We start from the raw sequence: 21163 nt of genomic DNA, 5'->3' as shown, positions 1-21163 counted from the left end.
GCCACTAAGAGCCCCTTGTGTCTTGGCTACGGAAATGACACCTGAGTCTAATCACTGATAAACCTCATCAACCACAGCACTTCTCCCCTCTAACCTGTTACCTACTGTTTGGTCACATCTTTTTCATCTCCCCCAAACGGGAGGAGGAAAAAAAAAAGTGACATCCCACCCCACTGCCACCGTCTGGCTTTATTGATATAACCCTTCAGAAAGCCAGTGCATACATCTGAGACAGGCTTTCCAAATTCTCCAGTGATTTGGGGAAACAGATGCAGCAAAAATGCAGCAGGACCAAATGCAGCCAAAAAAAGCCTCAAAATTATGCAGAGTTGCAACAGCAATTCAAATCAACTACCCACAGGCAAAAAGACCACACTTGGCACAGGAGGGCCCCGCCCTGAAGCCACTCACTCGTCTGGACCACAGGAGCCTAGAGCTGGAGCCTAGCCTGGAGTTACATCCTCAACCCCTGCCCACCTGCCTCTGGGATGAAATGCTTTACGAATGCATCCATTGGAGGCCTTTTAAAAAGTCCAAAAAGGCTGAGAGTGGAACTGTTCAGTCCAACAAACTTAGAACTCAAAATTCCAATACAAGAAGAAGTCCCTAAGGGGTAAACTACTGCAGTGCCAGGGACAGGGTCGAGGGTGGACTGGATACAGACACTTTTAAAGTCATTTAGCGCTGTGCTCCTTAATCTGGCCCATTTCTGCCTCTTAAGGATATATCTTCTGGCTGCTCCTTGCTTTCCAGAGATGGGGACATAGGGGCTCATAAATAGGGTTAAGAGTTCGTAGCCGAATGTTGGTCAAAGATGTAGGGAATAGAAAATTCAGTAAACATTCTGTGTGTGTGTGTGTGTGTGTGTGTGTGTGTGTGTGTGTGTGTGTGTGTGTGTGTGCATGCACACACTCACTCACTCAGTTGTGTCTGACTCTTGTGACCCCATGGATTATAACCTGCCAGACTCCTCTGTCCATGGAATTTTCCAGGCAAGAATACTGGAGTGGGTTGCCTGCCATTCCCTACTTCAGAGACTCTTCTCAACCCAGGAATCAAACCAGTATCTCTTGCTCTTCCTGCTTCGGCAGGCAGCTTCTTTACCACTGCACCAACTGGGAAGCCCCAAACATTCTTTGGGTGCTCAGCACTCAAAAATGCACCATAGACAGCACTCTGAAGTAAGCTTAACACGTAAGAGACCACTCGGTTGGAGGAGCCTAAACACTTTGTGCTATACTTTCTGTCCTTAATTAAGGATGATGCTGACAACAAGGCTGATGACACCCCCACCCCGACCCTGCACTCCACCAGCCCTCTCTGTGTAGGTTTGGAATGTTTGCAAGGAGAAGCCTTGATAGAGGTCCCTGGCATTTTTATCCCTCTTCGAAAAAGATTGCTTTAGAAGCCATGTACTGATGGGAGCGGAGGGGAGCACGATACACTAATTTCAGTGTCTGTTCCCCACTCCAATCCTATATGAATCCACACCGGAATTTGAAAAGAAGCAGCTACAGAAGCTTGCTTCTTAGCTCAGTGGCTCAGCATTTATCAGTGTGAAGACCTAGGAGGATGAGAGGATTCAGAGTGACTAGTGCTTGGGGACATAAATATCTTCTCATTAACCACATTCTCTGAATACAGGAGGGGAATGGCTGCATACTGATGGGGCACCCCAGTGAAACAGTACTGGAGAGGAGGCGATCATTACAAAAACTGCAAGAAAAAACCTATTTAAAGAGATATTCCCCCCAGTTACCTTTTTCACATGCCCCAGTCCCACTGCAAAAATACAGAAGACTTACAGGGAAAAGCTGATTTATGAAGCTGGCCCTCTGGAAGGGATCTTGCTCATAACCAAGAGGAAGACAAATAACCTTCCTTTTCTAAAAAGCCTAGGAAAAACCCACACATATAATGAATTATTCACAAAGGCTGAACCTAAAAATGAGAGGGAGAAATATAGAAAGATGAAAAGGGCGGAGGACTGGGCAGAAAGAGAAAGTGAAGAAAAGGACCTAGTCTCTCTCTCCTTGAATAAAAGGGTATTAATTACAGTCACGTGTGAGTTCGCCCTTTCATGTCTTCGTGGTCAGTGATAAACAAAATTAGATCAGCACAGTTGCCTCTGATGGGCTGGACCACATGGCTGGGCTTGAGGAGCTGCAGTTTCCCAGGCAGCCCTGCAGATGACAAGAGGGAGGCTCCTGATGAGCTGATGGAACACACAGAGCCAAAGAGTCTGCGAGAGTTCTGAGAGTTTAGCACATCTTGACTGCATTTTATTTCAACCAAGAATATGAAGATGGAAAGAAACCAGATGTTCCTATAAAGAGAATAAAATGCAGTAGAGTTTGAGGGGAAAAGAAAAAAAACACCTACATTTTTTACAGCAGCAGCTAAAAAGAGATAAGCAATTTTGGCTCCAGCTACTAATCCGAGAGTCTGGATCTTTCAGAAGAAGATAAAAAAGAAGGCCTGTTCTCCTTTTTTCCTCCTCCTCCTCTAATTCATCGGGTGCACCGCACCCAGCACAGGGGAAGCAAGTGGAGGAAAGTGGGGAAATTACATGCAGAACAACAGACAAAACCATCACAGCCAGGATATTTCTGTCTCCATCTTCAAGTCATTTCATTTCTGTCAAACTCTTTCACTCCAGCTTGCTTTCCAGGCTACCTCCCAACTACAAATAGTCCCCTCGACAAGTTCCAGCCTAGTTTCCAGAGGAAGTATTTCTCACACGTTACTTCAAGGGCAAAGTCACGGGGCAATGTGGAGATGGTCCTCAGAGCTTCAGCAAATGAAGACCTTTATCCCGTAGCCTCAGTGCCAATTACACTCGCTGTCTGTTTCACTGCCTCCTTGTCCAGGTACACAGAAGATGTGAAGGCTCTCCGCATTATCTGGTCATAGCCTACAATTACAGACTCTGTTCTTGTTAACTGCCAGCCTCTGCCCTAATCAAGGTGATCTGACTCATGAGCCACTGGAGTTACATCCAACCTGAAATTCTTGCCAGGATTACAGTCTACTATCTTTCAAGGCGCAATATATTTATGCGCAACAAAGCAGGAGAAAGGTATGCGCCATAATGGGATACTGGGGAACTAAAGCTCTCAGTAATCTTCACCAAAATCCTCCAAAAATAATGGACAATTGACAGTGGGAAATTCTCCATAATATAGCACATAATCTCAGACTCAAAGCCAGAGTCCTTTGGGGCTATAATGAAGTTCTCTACAATAAGAAATCATGAGTCAATATCTGCAGGTTCATTACAATGAGCTTCATTAGCTCAGTGGCTAACAACACATTTGATCTTCCTACTTTAAACCATGTTCATTTCCACACGAAACATGTGCTTCCCTGCTGAGATGACCCGCGCCATCAGTGGGGGAGGAGTACCCCAGTGCTCCTCAATGACAAAGTCAGACATGCCATTTCTTTCTTTCCTCTTCTAACCTAGAAAAGCGCCAATGCGTGGGGAGCATCTCACAAACCATGAGGGAGACCCTGTAGGTCTACAGGGCAACCGGCCCTGGCACAGAAGGGTTAGGGCCAATTAGGCCACAACACAGTAAATGCAGGGTGACATTCAGAGCAGCCAATTCCCTGAGAAAAAGAGAACCCTTCTGTTAGATCTATTAGATGAGCAAGAAAGAAAAGAAGAATCATGTAAAATGTAACATTTTAAATCAGATTAACATTTTCAAAAAGGTTATGGTATCCACTGCAGAAGAGAGTGTCATAAGAAAATAAAATTTTCTCCCCATGCAGATGTAGCTTCCAAGAAAAATGAAACATATTCAGAGTGGGCTGTTGACCTGCCACCATTTTTCATGACAAATCTGGTTATCCTAGGCATTTTTTCTCACAAGCACAAGACCTTCCCTATTAATAACTGGATAAGGTTACCACCCTCCATCCAAATCAGAGAATCCCCCAAGTAGAAGTTACATCATTCCTTACATTTAACTTTTCAGGCCAATGTGATTAAAGACCAGTAAAATGTAGTGGTCAGAAACCACTAACACAGCACACAGAATTATACATTTTCCTCCTAGCTCTCCTCCTAGCAGGAGTAGAAGGGGACAAAAAGGATGAGATGGCTGGATGGCATCACCGATTCAACAGACATGAGTCTGAGCAAACTCCAGGAGATACTGAAGGACAGGGAAGCCGGGCATACTGTAGTCCATGGGGTCACAGAGTTGGACACGACTGAGCGACTGAACAACTCCTGGTTCTCCAGTGACTTTCTGCAGCCAAAAACAGATGTATTTATTCAGAAGGTGCACTGCATGAATAATCAAAATCCTCAAGCATGTTGCATGTGAATATGACAGTTCAAAACAGGTCTTGATATGTGTCCTGACTCTTACATTCTGTGAAATCCTGGCCCTTAAGTAGAGCACAAAAGCATTTCCCAAACAAATAGGCATACTAATCACCTGAGGATCTTATTAAAATGCAAATTCTGATTCAGTAAATCTGTAGTGTGGCTTGGGATTCCAAACGGTTTTTAAGTGAAGCATAGCTGATTTACAATAATACCTTCAGGTATATAACAGAGCAATTTGATATTTTTTATAGATAACATGCTGTACAAAGTTATAAAATATGTTGCTGTTTAGTTGCTAAGTTGTATCCAACTCTTCTGCAACACTGTGGACTGTAGCCCACCAGGCTCCTTTATCCATGGGATTTCCCAGGCAAGAATACTGGAGTGGGTTGCCATTTCCTTCTCCAGGGCATCTTCCCCACCCAGGGATCTAACCCATGTCCCCTGCATTGGTAGAGAGATTCTTTATCATTGAGCCACCAGGGAAGTCGTGTGTTATACATTACACCCCTGTGTCTTATTTATAACCGATAGTTTGAACCTCTCAATACCCTTCACCTGTTTTACCCCCGCCCCACCCCTCTTCCCTGTGATAACCACTGGTTTCTTCTCTGCATCTGGAATTCTGAATTTTTAACAAGCCCCTAGGTGATGAGGATGATGCCCCTTGCTGTCTGTGGGAGGCAAAAACCTAGAAGACTTAGGTCACCAAGAACTAAGGTCCCTCCCTTCAGTATGCTAAAATTTCTTACTGCTACTGCTACTGCTAAGTCGCTTCAGTCGTGTCCAACTCTGTGCGACCCCACAGACAGCAGCCCACCAGGCTCCCCCGTCCCTGGGATTCTCCAGGCAAGAACACTGGAGTGGGTTGCCATCTCCTTCTCCAATGCATGAAAGTGAAAAGTGAAAGTGAAGTCGCTCAGTCATCTCTGACCCTCAGCGACCCCATGGACTGCAGCCTTCCAGGCTCCTCCGTCCATGGGATTTTCCAGGCAAGAGTATTGGAGTGGGGTGCCATTGCCTTAAGGACTCTATTAATATTTATTGGGTAATTAGGCAGTGCTCTAGGAACCTGACATATATTAATTCATTTAATTCTCCCAGTAACTCATTATTATCACCGTCACTTCACAGACAAGGAAACTGAGTCACAGAGAAATAAAGTAACTTTTCAAGGTCACAGGGCTGGTAAAGGAACTGAGATTTGAACCCAGACAGTTGAGCTTTGCTGGAAAACCAGTGCTCAGACTCCCAGTAAGAAGAAGGAACACAATTCCGGAAAGCAATTAGAAAGGAAGAGGGGTGAGACCAGAAACTTAGATGCCCTATTAGAGCACAGGCAGAACCCCCAGAAGTGCGATGTTTCCACATGGTCACCACCAGAGGGAATATATATTAGTCAATTACATTGTACAGCCAGGAATAAAAAGCAAACGTGGTGTATTTTAAATTTGCCAACAGGGCTCCTCTACACACCTTGGCAGATGTTCTCCGAACACTGTTACAAACAGCCTACATGCTGTAGAACCACAGCGAAACTTCCAACAATGGGATGGAAGGGACCACTGGGACGGGGCTCAGGGCCAAGGCACCGAGTAGGATGCTGAAATTAACTCCCTACTGTCTCTTTTGACTTTTTGGTGTATTTTGGCCGAAGACATGGAAAGAGCGCAGTGAAACCCACAGTCACACCTTGCGCTGCTCGCAATGCCTGCTAGAAAGGCGCCGTCTTTGCAGCGGAAGAGAAAACGTGAAAAGCAACGACCTCGTGGTGTAGGCGACGGTCTTAATTTCCCCGCCCGGGAGCCTGGGCCGGGCCGGAAGTGCCCGAGATGCTAAACCCGGAGGAACGGTGGAGCCCAGGCCGCGAGGGGAGTTACGCGGGTGCCGTCCGAGGTGCCAACGCTGGCCACGGGCACACTCTGCCACCCGCGGGGCGGCTAGGCGGCTTTGTCTACCGCCTGGCAACTGGAGGGCGCCTGTCTGGGTAAACACGCCCCTAAGAGAGGCACGCTGTAAAGCAGCACAAGGTGGGTGGGAAATTTTGGAGAATTGTAGAAGATGGGCGGGCGGGGAACGGGGTGCCTGCTGGGAAAATCTGTAGGGACCTGGCTCGCGGAGTGTTCGCAGCCAGCCGCAGCACGAAACACAATGAGAGCTGTCGCTTTGTGCAGCGGACCGGCCGGGCGGGACTGCAGGGGCAGGACCCTTCCCCCTTGCCCGTCCCCTCTCACCCCAGATAGGTTTAACTCTGGCACCGGCTGGCCCCAGGATCACTCTGTGGGGGTGGGAGGGAGAGGGGAGTGCAGGGAGAAGGGGGGGAGGGGTGCGAGCTGCAGCAGGAAGAGTATCTGCTTAGAGATGCTCCCCCGTTTTTAATGAGGGGTGCTCCCTAGAAGCCCGACACGCCAGCCAATCGCGGTGCAGCTGAGGCAGAGAACTAGGGAGGAAGAAAGGGAAGGCCAGAGGCTGGGGTGGGGGTAGCAGCGAGATGCCTAGGCCCCAAGGGGGGCAAGCCACGAGCTTCCAGGATACTGGAGACCCAAGGTGGCTCCAGCTGCCTCCCTGATGCACACCTGGAGGTTGGGGGTGGGAGGAGGCAGGCAAAGGAAGACAAGGAGTTGCCTCTTTTTGCAGGTGCATCCCTCCCAAGAAATCTCTCCACAAGCATCAAAGTCTCATGTCTCCAAGCCTACGCCTGTATATAACCACCCCTCCCCCTCCCCCCCTCCCCCGCCGGCTTGCTCCCTACTCCTTCCCTCACCATCCAGCAGCCCCTGATTCCTAAAGACCTTGCCAGATGCCCATATTCTTAGTGAAGAACGAGGCTGTGAGATGCCTCATCAGCAGCCTGCATTGGGTGCGCTTAACTAAACCTGCCAAGGAGCTCCTTTTCTGCTCGTTCACCCTAACACTGCCACCACCAGTTCTTTGTGGAGAGCAGTTCCTATGGAGCTAGAGAGAGGGATTGCTTGCACACCTCTGGGCTCAGCTGATGCAGCCCTCCGCTGATGAATTCAGGCCCAGCAGGTCTGCCTGGATCCTGGGAATGGGGAAGGCACTCAGCTGGTCAAGCTTGAAGAGGCAGGAGAACCCAACCCCGACTAACGAAAGGATGGGCCCTGAGGAGCTGCTCTGCCGTGACTGAGAAGAGCACCCGAACTCTGAGCTGTTGGGTTGTGTCATTAGAGACTGCCTCCTGGGACACACTCACTCACTCCTCTTCCAGCAGAACTTAAACTCAATCTCCAGCAGTTAGCTGGGTCCCAGGCCAAACGCTTGTGTTATTTATCCATTTGTCAATGTGTCTACAGCGTTTGGGCTCCGAGCTCTTGAAGCTTCTGAGCTGATAAATCCTCTCACGGAGCTTCGACTTTCCTCCAGGCAGACAGTCTTCCCAGCTGGTGGGGACAGGGGCAAAGGGGATGGCTTCAAGGGACGGAAGGGGAGCTGAGTATGAAAGAAAATCCTGAGATTAGAGGCAACCCATTCTATGCAGCTTGTGAAGGGACCAGGGAGCCAAGAATCCAATCAAGCCCAGCCCCAAAAGAGGCAAACACCGCAACACCATGCACCCAGGGATGCTGGAGACTTTCACGGAGGAAAAACCAGAAACCAAGTCTTACCTTGAAAAACACTAGTGCACACATCGGTTTCTACGGCACCATGCTTGCCTATTAGATGCACCAAAGTATAGAGTGCACTTCAGCAAAGGGGCAAATCGGCACCGGGAAAGGGATGGGGGGCAAATTCCATGCTAGCTTCCCCCCTTACCCGAAGAAATGCAAAGGGGAGAGGGGAGTAATGGTGGGCAAGAAAGGATATGGCCAATCGATGAGCTTCTTGGCGTATTTCCTGACAATGTTATCTTCTCCGAAGATGAACAGGGATCTGTTGACGGTGAAACAGTTCTGCCGGACAGGAATAGGGTTGTACAAAGCCATAGTCCGCGCCCTCTGCGCTTTCGACTGCTTGTAGGCGGCCGCCGGCCCGGAGGCCGGCACGGGGGTTCCTTGTCGGTTCCTGCTCTGGTCCGAGTCTCCATCGCCCGACCCCGGCCTGCCGACCACCGCCTCCCCGAAGCGAGCCATCCTGAAGTTTAAACAGACAGAAGACACACAAAGGTGATCGTGGCCGAACACCCGCACACAGCAACAAGCAGAAAGACACACGGAGTCTCAGAGCCGCATCCAGACGGGCACGGGGACCACCGCCTCCGGGGAGCCTCGCGAGCTCTTCGGAGAGGCGGCAGCAGCAACCCCGCCGCTGTGAACTGTTGAATCTAAATGCAACCTCTGCGAAGCTCCATTCCTCAAGGAGGAAAAAAAAAGGGGGGAGCTTGGGGGTGCTCCGTTTCTGGAGACAATTTTTTTTTTTTTTTTTTCAAAATGCCAGTGTGTGGTGGCGTTCAGGGACTGGAGAGAAGAGGGGTGGAGTAGGCTGCTCTTCAAACATAGCTCCTCTTCTGGCAGACGCACCACCTAGTTCTGGGAGAGAGGCAGGCACCGGCCCGCTAGGTAACAGTTTGGTGATTTATTGATGGGGGTGGGGGGGAGGGGAAAAATCAAAACAAAAGAACTTTTCAAAAAAAAAAAAAAAAGACAAGGATGAGGTTACGGTGACATGCTTTATAACGCCGGCCCCTGCAAGTCCATCTAAGAAATTCCACAACCAAGACTTGGGTCTTTAAACCTGCCAGCACAGACGCATCCAAAGGTGGAGAAGGAGAGAGGGAGGGAGGGAGGAGAGCGGTATTGAGGTTCCTGCGTAAACCGCAACGCCCAAAATATCAAAATAAGAAGTCGATCCAACCGGAGAGGGACAAATGACTTCAAAGCTGCTGCGCTTGGGAGAGAAGTTGAAAAGCATCCAGAGAGCAGCGAAGCCCGAGTGCCAGCATCCTCCCGGAGCGCTCGCCGCCGCCGCCGCCGCCGCCGCCTCCCCGGATCAGCATGCAACAGCGATCCGCGGCTGCGCCGGGGAGAGGGCGGGAGCGAGCGGGCGGGCGGGCGAGCACTTGGGCGAGGGAGGAACAGGTTGCAGCCGAGCCCAGCGGTGGCCTGGCCCGCGAGTTGTCCAGGGACCGAACTTGCTCACTGATGACTCGGTCTTCCTCTTCCACCCCGGCAGCTCTCCCCTCGATGGAGCAGAGAAGAAGATAGGGGACGGGGAGACCGAGAAAGGCGAGGAGGGGGAGAGCGAGCGGAGCGCAGAGGCGCAGCGAGGCGCGCACGGGAGCGCCCAGAGAAGCGGGGGCGGGGCCGGCGAGCGCGGGCTGGAGCCGGAAGGACCCCGGCCCACGTCGGCCGGAGGGCTCCGGGGATGCGGAGCTGGTGTGGCTCATTGATCGGTGTAGCCGGAGGAAAGGGGGCCTCCTCTGCCAAAGACCGGGCTAGAGTAGCCTCTCCCCAAGTCCTGCGGAGAGGAGACAGACCGGCGCAGCTGGCCGCGCGGCGGAGTCTCCACCGGAGAGCCGAGGCCCGGCGGAGGCGCACACGCACGCGCGCACGTTCTCGCGCCGTTAGTGCCCGCCTAGGCTGTGCCCCACGCAGTGCCCGGCGCGCGGCCGCCCGGACCTTTGCGCTCTGCGTGCCCTGCACCGGGGCCCGGTCTCCGCACCTCCTGGGCTCCGAGAGCACTGCCCTAGCATTCCCCGCGAAGAAGGCAGCACTCCTTTCTGCCCCTGTCCCCACTTAGCAGCCTGGAGGCCTGGTGAACGACGCTAGGACCTCCGGGGTCTCCGCACTCTCGGGTTGGAGCCAGCTCCGGTGGGAGCTTTTTGCATTTAGAGAGCCGCCCCCTCTCTAAACGCAATCTGGGATGGCCTCTTGGGTTTGGCTCTAGGAGAGCCCTGCATTTCTGGAAAGGTGGTCTAGACACCGGGTCCCCAATAGTGAGTTCTACTCACTAAGATTTCAAAAAGACTAAAACCACTTTTTTGAAATCTTAACAATCGGGGGATCCGCCCATCCCTACCTCTTACCCTCAAGTCAGCTCCACTGACTTCCTGGAACCCACTCTAGTAATGGAGAAAAAGTAGAATTAGTGTTTGAGCTGCAGACGAGGGAAAGGTAGACTTCAGGCCCCAGAGAAAGTTCCCCGGTTTGGCAACCACGCCCTTCCCCACGTGAGTCAGTGGTCTGATCTGAAGACAGGTATCAGCTGCCGCTGCTTTGCCTGAATGCAGGGTTCCTTCCAAGTTGTTCCCACCTGAGCGGTGGAAGAGAAGGGGGTGGGGCAGAGCCCAAAGGTTGGAAATCCTGGGTGAGTGTTCCCTCGCAGATGTGAAAGGCAGTGCCTGTGTGTGAGATGACTGGTGAGGAGGGAGACGACGTGATGTCTGAGTGAGAAGCTGTGTGTGTTCCTCCGTGGGGCAGCAAGGCCATGTGGGCACTGCCGCAGGTCTGCTGTGTGAGAATGTCTCTGTGTGTGTCTTTGTGAAGGGAAAGTCTCTGGTGCTGGAAAACCCCCACCCGCGGCAGGCACTGCTCCCTTTGGGCATGGCAGGTTGACCTTTTGCTTCAGGGGAGCCCATTTTGGGTCCAATTATGATTTGAGGTGAGTCAGCTCTAATTAGTATTTTGCTTTCCTTACTGCCTTACTCTGTCTGTCTACCTACCTTAATTGGAGCGTCCTTTTCTGTCTGAACACCTAGTCAGAGTGAAAGGGAAGGTGGTACTATGAACCCAAAGCCCCATCAGCTGTCAGTTGTTTCCACCCAGTCACAAGTGACTCTCTCAATAGCTCTGTAAACTACAGAGGGTTAGAAAAGGCTCTCAGAGAAGATCAAATCCATGCTTTCAGAGGTAGGACCGTAACCCATAGCACAAAATTCATCCAAATCACTGGACAGATATTTTTAAGCCCAAGGCATTGTTTCAGGAACTGAGCACACACTCCTGAACAAAATTGTGTTCAGCCTTAGCCGTGTCGGACTCTTTACAACCCCACAGACTGCAGCACACCAGGCTTCCCCATCCTTCACTATCTCCTGGAGTTTGCTTAAACTCATGTCCACTGAGTCGGTGATGCCATCCAACCGTCTCATCCTCTGTCGCCCCCTTCTCCTCCTGCCCTCAATCTTTCCCAGGTTCAGAGTCTTTTCCAGTGAGTTGGCCCTTTCCATCAGGTGGCCAAAGTGTTGGGCAAAATAGATGATGGCAAAAATAAAGCATCTGCTTCTGTGATTAAACTGGGTAACCGTACTGGCGGGAATGCATGTTGGATCTCATTCTCATGCTGCAGTACCACCCCCTTTGCTCCTTGTCCTGGCCTTAAAGGCTGGAAGGTGGCATGCCTGATTGCTAATGCTCAGAGAAGCAAGGCTCACCAACACATTACTTCCAGGAAGAGGTTTTGGGAAGACTAAGAACCCTTGACTTGTGTCTTCAATGTCGCCGATACAGCAGAGATCCAAATTCCTTTGCTCTCTCTACAGTGTCCTCTGTGCTCTGTGGCTGTTATAATTCTTTAGGGACCTAGAATTCCCACTGCTGCTGCTGCTAAGTCGCTTCAGTTGTGTCCGACTCTGTGCGACCCCATCCCTGGGATTCTTCAGGCAAGAACACTGGAGTGGGTTGCCATTTCCTTCTCCAATGCATGAAAGTGAAAAGTGAAAGTGAAGTCACCCAGTCGTGTCCAACTCTTAGCGACCCCATGGACTGCAGCCTATCAGGCTCCTCCATCCATGAGATTTTCCAGGCAACAGTACTAGAGTGGGTTGCCATTGCCTTCTCCGAGAATTCCCACAGCAGGATATTATTCACAGAAATGTGAGGGGCTCCTGGAGTTGAGGCTTCCTTCCCACCTTCCACCATCAGAGGAGTCACGAATCACAAATGTATGGTTGGGGATGATGTAAAGTCTGCCAGGGAGCAGGAGTGCCTCTGTAGGGGGGTTAAAACTGCGACTTCCTGGAGGGTGCAGCCCAGGGGCACAGAGGCGAATATGATGGCGTGAATCGCTTTCAGAATGGACTTGACCTAAGGACAGTAATGCTGGGAGGAAGGTACTCTCTCATATTCACCCCACCTGGCTTCACAGCTCTTGAGCCCTCTGAGATCTGTGGACTGCTTTCATGCTCTCCCATGCCTCCATTCTCCCAGCCCTCAGATGGCTGAATAATAGTTTATATGTCCTTAATAATTTTCCATTTATATAAACCACACTCCAAACCTCTGAGGTCAGCCTGGCAAACATGTATTATGACCCTGATTTGGTGGACAAATCAGAGTTTCATAAATGTTAAGTAGTTTGTCCACATCTAATGAGAGGCAAAGCTGAGACTTAATAACAGCTCTTCTGACTTTCGCTTGATGGTTCTTTCTAATATTCAGGCTAATTTCTTCTGGGCAGTAATAGTGTCCAAACCGTCCACCATCAAGAGAAGAAACTATACAGTCACGCTAAGCCTATGGGAATACTGTGCTTACCATCCTCAAATTGAATCTGATCAGTGGCCAAATGCTCCTGGGACTATGCTGGGAAGATGCTTAACTGGGAACACATCTACTGCCCTCAAGATCTGGGAGGATCCTTAGGGGAAAAAAAAAAAAAACATTCACACCTGAGATTAGGTCACTGCCATAATGCTCTTTGTCAGGGAACTTGGTGGGCATTCTCCTTCCTGTGTCCCTAGTTCCACTGTCCTCTTAAAGAGACCACAAATGGAAATGTAAAAGATCAGCCATTGGTCATAACTCAGATTGGAAACTGGTTTCCTAAAATCCCTTTCCAGCTCCGGAGGGCTATTAGCCATATTTTTGTGTTGTTAGAGCACCATCTACCGGTCATATGTGAGCACATTGCTGTGATCTCAGATACTTGGCCACCTCACACCTCATACCTTAGGGCCAAGACATTCCTAAAGAGGTGACCTCTGCTCACCAGACCTCTATTCCCCTGTCATACTTTCTTGAAGCCCAAGCCCGAAATTTTACCATCAATGCAACCAGGCATCTCTTGGTACTTGAAACGTGCAGTCCCCCACACTGGACATAGGGGTATGAGGTCAAAACACACGCACGTGAGCTAAGACAGTGCAGCCAAAAGGTCTACATGTATTTTCTGCACAAAGTGACCTGCAAACTATAAACCCAAAAGGATCTAAGAAAGCAAGTGAAAACCTTTCCTAGCGTATAAATCCAATGCAGACAGTAACCCTAACCCCTCAGCCCCTCTGCTCCAATGCACCATTCAGAGCGCAAGCAGAAGAGGAGTTAACTGGTAGAGGGTCTCTCCAGCTTCCCTGGAAAGGAAGGCGACAAGGAGGCCACACTCCTCCTGAACCAGGCAGGCCATGGGAGTTTGTACCAAGATGGAGAGACGCGAGTGGCAAGGCTAGAAAAGCACTTAGCCTCTTTCCCTCATTCATAAAGCTCTTCCCGGATCCGTCAGGCCTTGGGCCATCTTCACGGGAGATTTCAGCCCATCACTGAGGAGTCTGCAAACCTTGCCTCATCCAAAAGGACTGGTCCCTCCCATCAGCCCCACCCTCCTCTCCACTCCCAGTTCTATCCAGATAGCTTATGCTTGCTTAAGTGATCAGAGCCCCTTTTGTTCTATTTTTCCCCTGCTGAGCCTTTCCAAGAAATAGACTCTTATGCAAAGCAGTGCTCTAAGGAACATAATGCAGAGAGGATTTGGGAGTGGGTTTTAAGAAAAAAGTTGGCAGGAGACCATGTGCAAATTCACAGCAGAGCATTATGGCGATGTAGACATCTTGGGAATCTGGTGGCTTCCACAATACCTTACAGCCCTGACTTGGGTAAAAACATAACTTCACATCCTTATGTAATGCCTGTGCCTAGAACCAGCATTTCTCAAACCTGTGCCCGAGAAACCCACAGCACCAACACTCTATCAACTAACTATAGATGTGCAAATTTTGCTAAAATGTTTTTTAAACCATTCATTTATGACAACTCAATATTTCCTGGGTGCCAACCGTGGTGATATTATCTCACTGCATCTTTGCTGCACGACTGTGAGGCACTATTATCTGGGGTCCAGAGCTTCAGGGATGTGCCCAAGTGCACAGAGAGAAGAAACAGAGGTGCAGCTCCTGATAATAAGGTCAGAATTCCTTACAATGCACAACCATTCTTAACACACTGCATGTCAGGATAATGTTTTCCTTGCTTAAGAGTCCGGTCATAGGTATGATCTTTGACTATGGAGAATAAGCCATGGCCTTGAGCCAGAGAGTCTCACTGAGGGTTAAGTTTCCAAGAATACCCATCGCCTGTCCCATAGGGATGTTACGAAGTTAGCTAAGCTCTTAGATCAGTACCGGGCACACAATAGGTGCTATATATGTATTTGTTAAATACACTTCAGCTATGGTAGCTGTGACCACCGTACACATAGCAAACACTGTACATCTGGCTGTTTTTTCTGCTTCTAAAAGCAGACTTCAGAAGCACAGCCCAGTGGTGTGTCTGTGGTGTGTGCAGAGTAGACAGAGGCAACAAGAAATGTGCCTGAAATTTGGTCAGAAAGACCATGAGGGAAAAAGAGAAAAGAAAGCAAAAGATGAGAGACCAGAGTCTAAAGAGCCCAAAGGCCATGATACCTGGGAAAAGGTGCCTCCTTAATTCATAAGCCCATGGAACAAATAAGCATTAACCCCTTTTAATGTGCCAGGCATTATTCTCAGGGATTCTGAGGCTCAAGGGAAAATTAGACACATTCATGGCCCCTAAGAGCTTACAGTTTCAAAGAGGAAAAGGGGAAAACATCCTTATGAAGAACACTGATAGCAGTCAGAATGTGGCGTGCACTCTAAGAGAGCACAGGCGGGGAAGACCCAAGGAGGGAGACACTCCCTCAGGCTGGAGGCAGCTCGGAAGAAAGAAGACTCATCAGGGCACTGGGGGCCCAGAAGCCCTGGGGAACAGGACGGCCTGAGCTGGGATGTGGTGATGAATGATAGGGAATTCCTGAACCAGTCAGCGCTTCATTCTCTTTCCACGCATCTAGGATCACAGAGTCTAGCATTACCACTTCAATCCTTTTGTTTCCATAAGACGAGTCACTTTTCAGCCCAAACAAAAGTCAACCTTAAGAGAAATTAACCCCCTGGTGGCTCAGATGATAAGGAATCTGCCCTCAATATGGGAGACCCACGTTCAATCCCTGGATTGGGAAGATCCCTTGGAGTAGGGAGTGGCTACCCACTCCAGTATTCTTGTCTGGAGAACTTCATGGACAGAGCAGCTTGGCAGGCTACAGCCATGGGGTCACAAAGAGTCAGATACTAAGCACTATCCCTTGGGTTTCTCCAATGGCTCAATGGGTAGGCAATCCACCTACAATGCAGGAGACACAGGAGATGCAGGTTTGATCCCTGGGTAGGGAAGATCCCTGGGAGAAGGACATGACAACATATTCCAGTAAGTATTCTTGCCTGGAGAATCCCATGGACTAAGGGGCCTGGGGGCTACAGTCCAAAGGGTCACAAAGAGTCGGACACAACTGACTAATCACGCACCACGCATGCATCATCTATTGGGAAAGTCAGTTTGGAGGTCCAGTGTCTAGCCCCAGACAACCAAGGATGCCTGCCCCATCACCTCAGCACCTGCCATCAGTGTCTAGTCCGGCTGCCCAGTCAAGATAGAAGGCAGCAGGACCATTCCACAGAGCTCCAGCTCTGACTGACAGGAATGAGCCGAGGGTGCATCGCCGTTTTACATCATTGTTGTAAGAACGATAGACAGAAACACGCCTATCCATCCACGCCCTTGGCCTCTTGACTCAGAAAATAAAATACAGCCCACGCACGTTGCAGAGCTCACTAAGCCTGGTGGGCTCGGGCTGATTCATTCATTCAGCAAACAGAAAATGAGTGCCTTTCGCATGTCAGGTGTGGCATTGGGCACTGGAGTCAAGGGGACAGTGAGGAGGCTGAGAGGGTGCCAGGCTGCATCCTGCATTGACCAGCCAGTCTTGACCCACTCACTCCCCACATTTCACTCTTGAAGATGATATCCAACAAGGAAAGGGGCTCACAGCCCAGGGATAGCCTAGGGGAGCTCTGACCGCCCAGAGAAGAGAACGCGTGCCTATCCCACCCACCAGGCTTGCCTCTCACAGGACTCTGGGTTGGAATCATCACAGATTAAGCCACCACCTGTCCATCACCACACCCTTTCTCTCCCACTCTCTCCTCCGCTGAGCAGCTGCTTACACCCACCTGGTATAAAATAATCAGAGTGAATAAGGCATTCCCATATGATATGGACTTGAGGCCAGCTTTGAAACGTGCATCCAGGCAGACCAGGCTGGCTCTGTCCCCTTACAAGCCCCCGGAAACAGTACAAAGACCCCAATGACCTCGTGTGGTCCTTGTTCTCCCCTCCTTCTCACTGACCTCCTCTCGTCCCTCGCTTAGCATCTCAGTTTCCACTCGTCCCACCTATTCCTCTTCCTCCTCTCCCTTTATCAGGGCAGCCCCTCATGGATCTGCCCTCAGCCTTCTGACCTCATCCCTCTGACTCCTCTCCCTTTGGGGTCACGTCCTTACCCACAGCTTCAGCTACCCCTCTATTTCCCCATCCAGCCTCTGTCCTATAACTTTCACCTCATTTCCATATGCAAATACACAATTAAGCAATGGGTATCTCCATGTGCACTGGGCTATCCATCGTCATCTCAATGCATTTAAAAGTGAATTCATTATAATTCCTTCAAAGCAAGTTCCCCCTCCAAAAATTACACCTTCTACCAGGTGACATGATTCTCCCTGTCAATCACTTGACTGCAGCGATAGGTCCTCACTCCCTAAAACAGGGCCAAACTCCTTAGCCTGACAAGTCAAGACAATCTGAATCCATACCTTGCCAACACCACCTCCCATGTTCCAGAGTATTGACATAGTTTTAAAACTTTAAAACTCTTGCTCACAGCACCTGCTTCAGACTGACCCAAGGACAGTCTTCTTTTCTGCTTCTCTGACTCCTAGGTATCCTTCCAGGTGTGTGGTGGTGGTGGTGGTTTAGTCACTAAGTCGTGTCCAATTCTTGCAATCCATGGACTGTAGCCTGCCAGGCTCCTCTGTCCATGGGATTCTCCAGAGTGAGTTGCCATTTCCTTCTCCAGGTGTGTGGTTCAGTTCAATTCTGCCTTTTCCACGAAGCCTTCCATAACCTCTCCAACTCTAGGGAGCCTTCTGTCACCTCTCGAATTCAATCTATGAGCTCTACCTCCTGCAAACTCATAAAACTTTTGTATCACTCATGGATAGTAACATGTTTACTCACTGTCATTGTTGCCATGGATATAAGTTCACCAGTACATTTCTATTTAATTTTACAGTTAGACATGCTGTGTCTCCTCCACTGTAGTATAAGCTTCTTAAATGCAGAAGACATATCTTCCCCTTCTTTATTACCTGGTGTGCCTGCATCATTCTCCATGCTTGTGTGCGTGCTAAGTCGATTGAGTCGTGTCTGCCTCTTTACAATCCTATGGACTGTAGCCCGCCAGGCTCCTCTGTCCAAGGGATTCTCCAGGTAAGAATACTGGAGTGGGTTGCCATGCCCTCCTCCAGCGGATCTTCCCAATCCAGGGATCGAACCCACACCTCTTACATCTCCTGCATTGGCAGGTGGGTTCTTTACCACTAGCACCACCTGGGAAGCCTTTACTTTAGCAGGCCTTTACTAAATACATAGTCAACGAATAAATGACTGAATCTCCTGCAACTCTTTTTGGTGAAAAAGAGCTTTGGCATCAACCAGGTAGCTGGTCCCTGTCTGAGGGACTGCCCTTCTCCTAATACATTCTGCCACTGAGTCTGCTGTCAAGTATTTCCGATTGTTCCTTCTGGGTTGAGTGTTCATTCTCGCCTTAATAAGGAAGCATGCTTAGCGCTCATGTAGATCAGGTGATTCTAATTCAGGGGGAGCTTTTCTAGCACAATAACAACCTCAACCTCATTTTATCCATCATAAATTATAGGGTTCATTCCCCTATGAGGAACAGCTCCTGTTCTTTAAAAACATAATTGAATTAAGATTTGGGATATCAGTTATTTAAAAAGAGACATCTAGATCTCTACACAGAGAATATTTTCAGTTCCCTTTTCACAGAACATAAAACAAAGAACAAAATTCTGCTTTAAAAAAATTAACTACAGTCTTAATCGGTTCTATCTCTTCTCTCTACAAAAAGAGGCAAATGTCATCATCATACCTCTTTCCCTTATGAAGAACTGCATGTGAAAGAGATATACCACTTTTGATTGTATGCAGATACATGTACTAGCTTCTGATCTGATCTCAAGTTCTGCCAGGCCGTGTCCAAACATACACAAGGGATCTTCCTATGCTGTTGAGAACTTTCAAACAGGCTTAACACAGTACAATCAAAGATGAAGAATTATAAGCTTTTTTGAAGTTTTCTAAATACTCGTAATGTGTCATTTAAAAATGGGAAAGGTGGAAATGTAATTCTCAATCAAAACAGAGAATTTATGAAATACTTCTCTCTAATATCCTTAATAAGCCAGTCCTTTGGACACACACATAGACATACTACACAGCCCTTTCCATTAAAGACTTTTTGTGGGGTTTTTTTTCCTTCACATAATCCCCCATCATTCAGTCACATTCTTCAAAGAAACTGTGCCAGATGTAAAGTGGTCATGTATTAATATAATCACCCAAAGCTTCCTATCATGCATGCTGTTTTCCCTTTGTTAAAATAATCTATATTTTCCAATGTCATAATTGCATATTGCAGATTCCAGAACTATAAAAAACAAAGGAAAAAAATAGACATACATCAAGCAAACAAAGAATAATTACAAAGAAAAGTACTAATTAATGGGCTTCTGGTTCAAGATAGCAGAGAAGAAGGACATGAGCTCATCTCCTGCGAGAGCATCAAAATCACAACTAGTTGTTGAACAACCATTGACAGGAGATGCTGGAACCCACCAATGTCCAAAGACAAAGCAGAAGCTACAGTGAGGCAGTAAGAGGGGCACAAACACAATCAAATCAAATCTCATAGCCATGGGAGAGAACAATAATACCACACACTGGAGAACAATACCACCAAAGAAATTCTTCTCTTGTTGTGAAGGTTCTGAGCCTCACATCAGGCTTCCGATCCTGGGGATATAGCAAAAGGACTAGGAATCCCCAGGAAACCTGACTGGGAAGGTAAGCGGGATTTGATTACAAGATTTCCACAAGACTGAGGGAAATCGATTCCACTGTTGGAAGGCACAAACAAAATTGTGCACACACCAAGACCCAGGGTAAAGGAGCAGTGACCCCACAGGAGACGGAACCATACCTACCTGCTAGTGTTGGGGGGTCATCTGTGTAGGTGTGGGTTGACAGTGGCTCACCCCGGGGACGGGGGCACTGGCAACAGCAGTCCTGGACAGTCTCCTTGGCACAAGTCCCCCTGGAGGTCACCATTAACCCTACCTTAGAGCCCACTGACCCCAGGGCTGGGTCACCTCAGGCCAAACAACTAGTGGGGAGGGAGTGAAACCCCACCCATCAGTACATAATTGGACTACAGCTTTACTGAGCAAGCCCTGTCCACCAGAGCAAGACCCAGTTTTTCCCACAGCCAATTCCCCCCATCAAGAAGCTTACACAAGCCTTAGCCTCATCCACCAAAAGGCAGACAGAAGTAAGAAGAACCACAATTTTGCAGCAGCTAAAATGAAAACCACATTACAGAAAGCTTATCAGAATGAGAAAGCAGAAAGTTATGTCCGAATGAAGGGACAAGATGAAACCCCCAAAAAACAACTAAGTGAAGTGGAGATAGGCAACCTTCCAAAAAAAGAATTCAGAATAATGATAGTGAAGATGATCCAGGATCTCAGAAACAGAATGGAGAAGATGCAAGAAATGTTTTCTGAAGACCTAGAAGAACTAAAGAACAAACAGAGATGAAACAACAGACTAAAAGGAAAAAATAGGAGAAGAACTGAGGCAGAAGAACAGATAAGGGACCTGGAGGGCAGAATGGTGGAAATCACTGCCGCAGAACAGAACGTAGAAAAAAGGATTGGAAAACAAAAAAATGAAGGCAGCCTGAGAGATGTTAAATGCACCAACATTCGCATTATAGGTGTCCCAGAAGGAGAAGAGAGAAAAGACCCAAGAAAACATTTGAAGAGATAATAGCTGAAAATTTCCCTAACCTGGGAAAGGAAATAGTCAACCAAGTTCAGAAAGCACAGAGAGTCACAGGCAGGATAAACCAAGGAAGAACACGTCAAGACACATAGTAATCAAAATGACAAAAGTTAAAGACAAAGATAAATTATTAAAAGCAACAAGGGAAAAATGACAGATAATATACAAAGGAACTCCCATAAGGTTGTCAGCTGATTTCTCAACAGAAACTCTACAAGTCAGAAGGGAAAGGCATGATATAGTTCAAGTGATGGAAGAACCCACAACCAAGAATACTCCACCCAGCAAGACTCTCATGCAGATTTGACAGAGAGTCAAGAGCTTCCCAGACAAGCAAAAGTTAAAAGAATTCAGCACCACCAAGCCAGCTTTACAAAAAATGGTAAAGGAACTTCTCTAGGCAGGAAACACAAGAGAAGGAAAAGACCTACACAAATTAAACCCAAAACAATTAAGAAAATGGTAATAGGATCATACATATTAATAATTACCTTAAGTGTAAAATGGATTAAATGCAGCAACCAGAAGACATAGATTGGCTGGGCAGATGAAAACATGCACTTCCACTTGCCACATTACTCTACTTAACCCTCTAAATTATATGTAATTATTTTATATTGTTAGGTTAATCATGTTTTCATTATGGCTTGCA

At 48.4% G+C, this 21163-nt stretch overlaps 1 protein-coding gene across 3 annotated transcripts in view; it reads right to left on the bottom strand.

The window, feature by feature from the left end:
* Window positions 1-9466, bottom strand: part of LOC102184834 (voltage-dependent R-type calcium channel subunit alpha-1E) — a 338694-nt gene extending 329228 nt beyond the window's left edge. For all 3 annotated transcript variants that reach the window (XM_018060682.1, XM_018060683.1, XM_018060684.1), the window contains exon 1: window positions 8168-9466. In XM_018060682.1, the coding sequence (XP_017916171.1) occupies window positions 8168-8433 (266 nt within the window). In that variant the 5' untranslated portion in view covers window positions 8434-9466. The remainder of the gene's footprint in view (window positions 1-8167) is intronic.

Source organism: Capra hircus, chromosome 16 (assembly GCF_001704415.2).
Source record: "Capra hircus breed San Clemente chromosome 16, ASM170441v1, whole genome shotgun sequence".
NCBI classification, from domain to species: domain Eukaryota; kingdom Metazoa; phylum Chordata; class Mammalia; order Artiodactyla; family Bovidae; genus Capra; species Capra hircus.
This window is presented reverse-complemented; position numbering and strand designations above follow the sequence as displayed.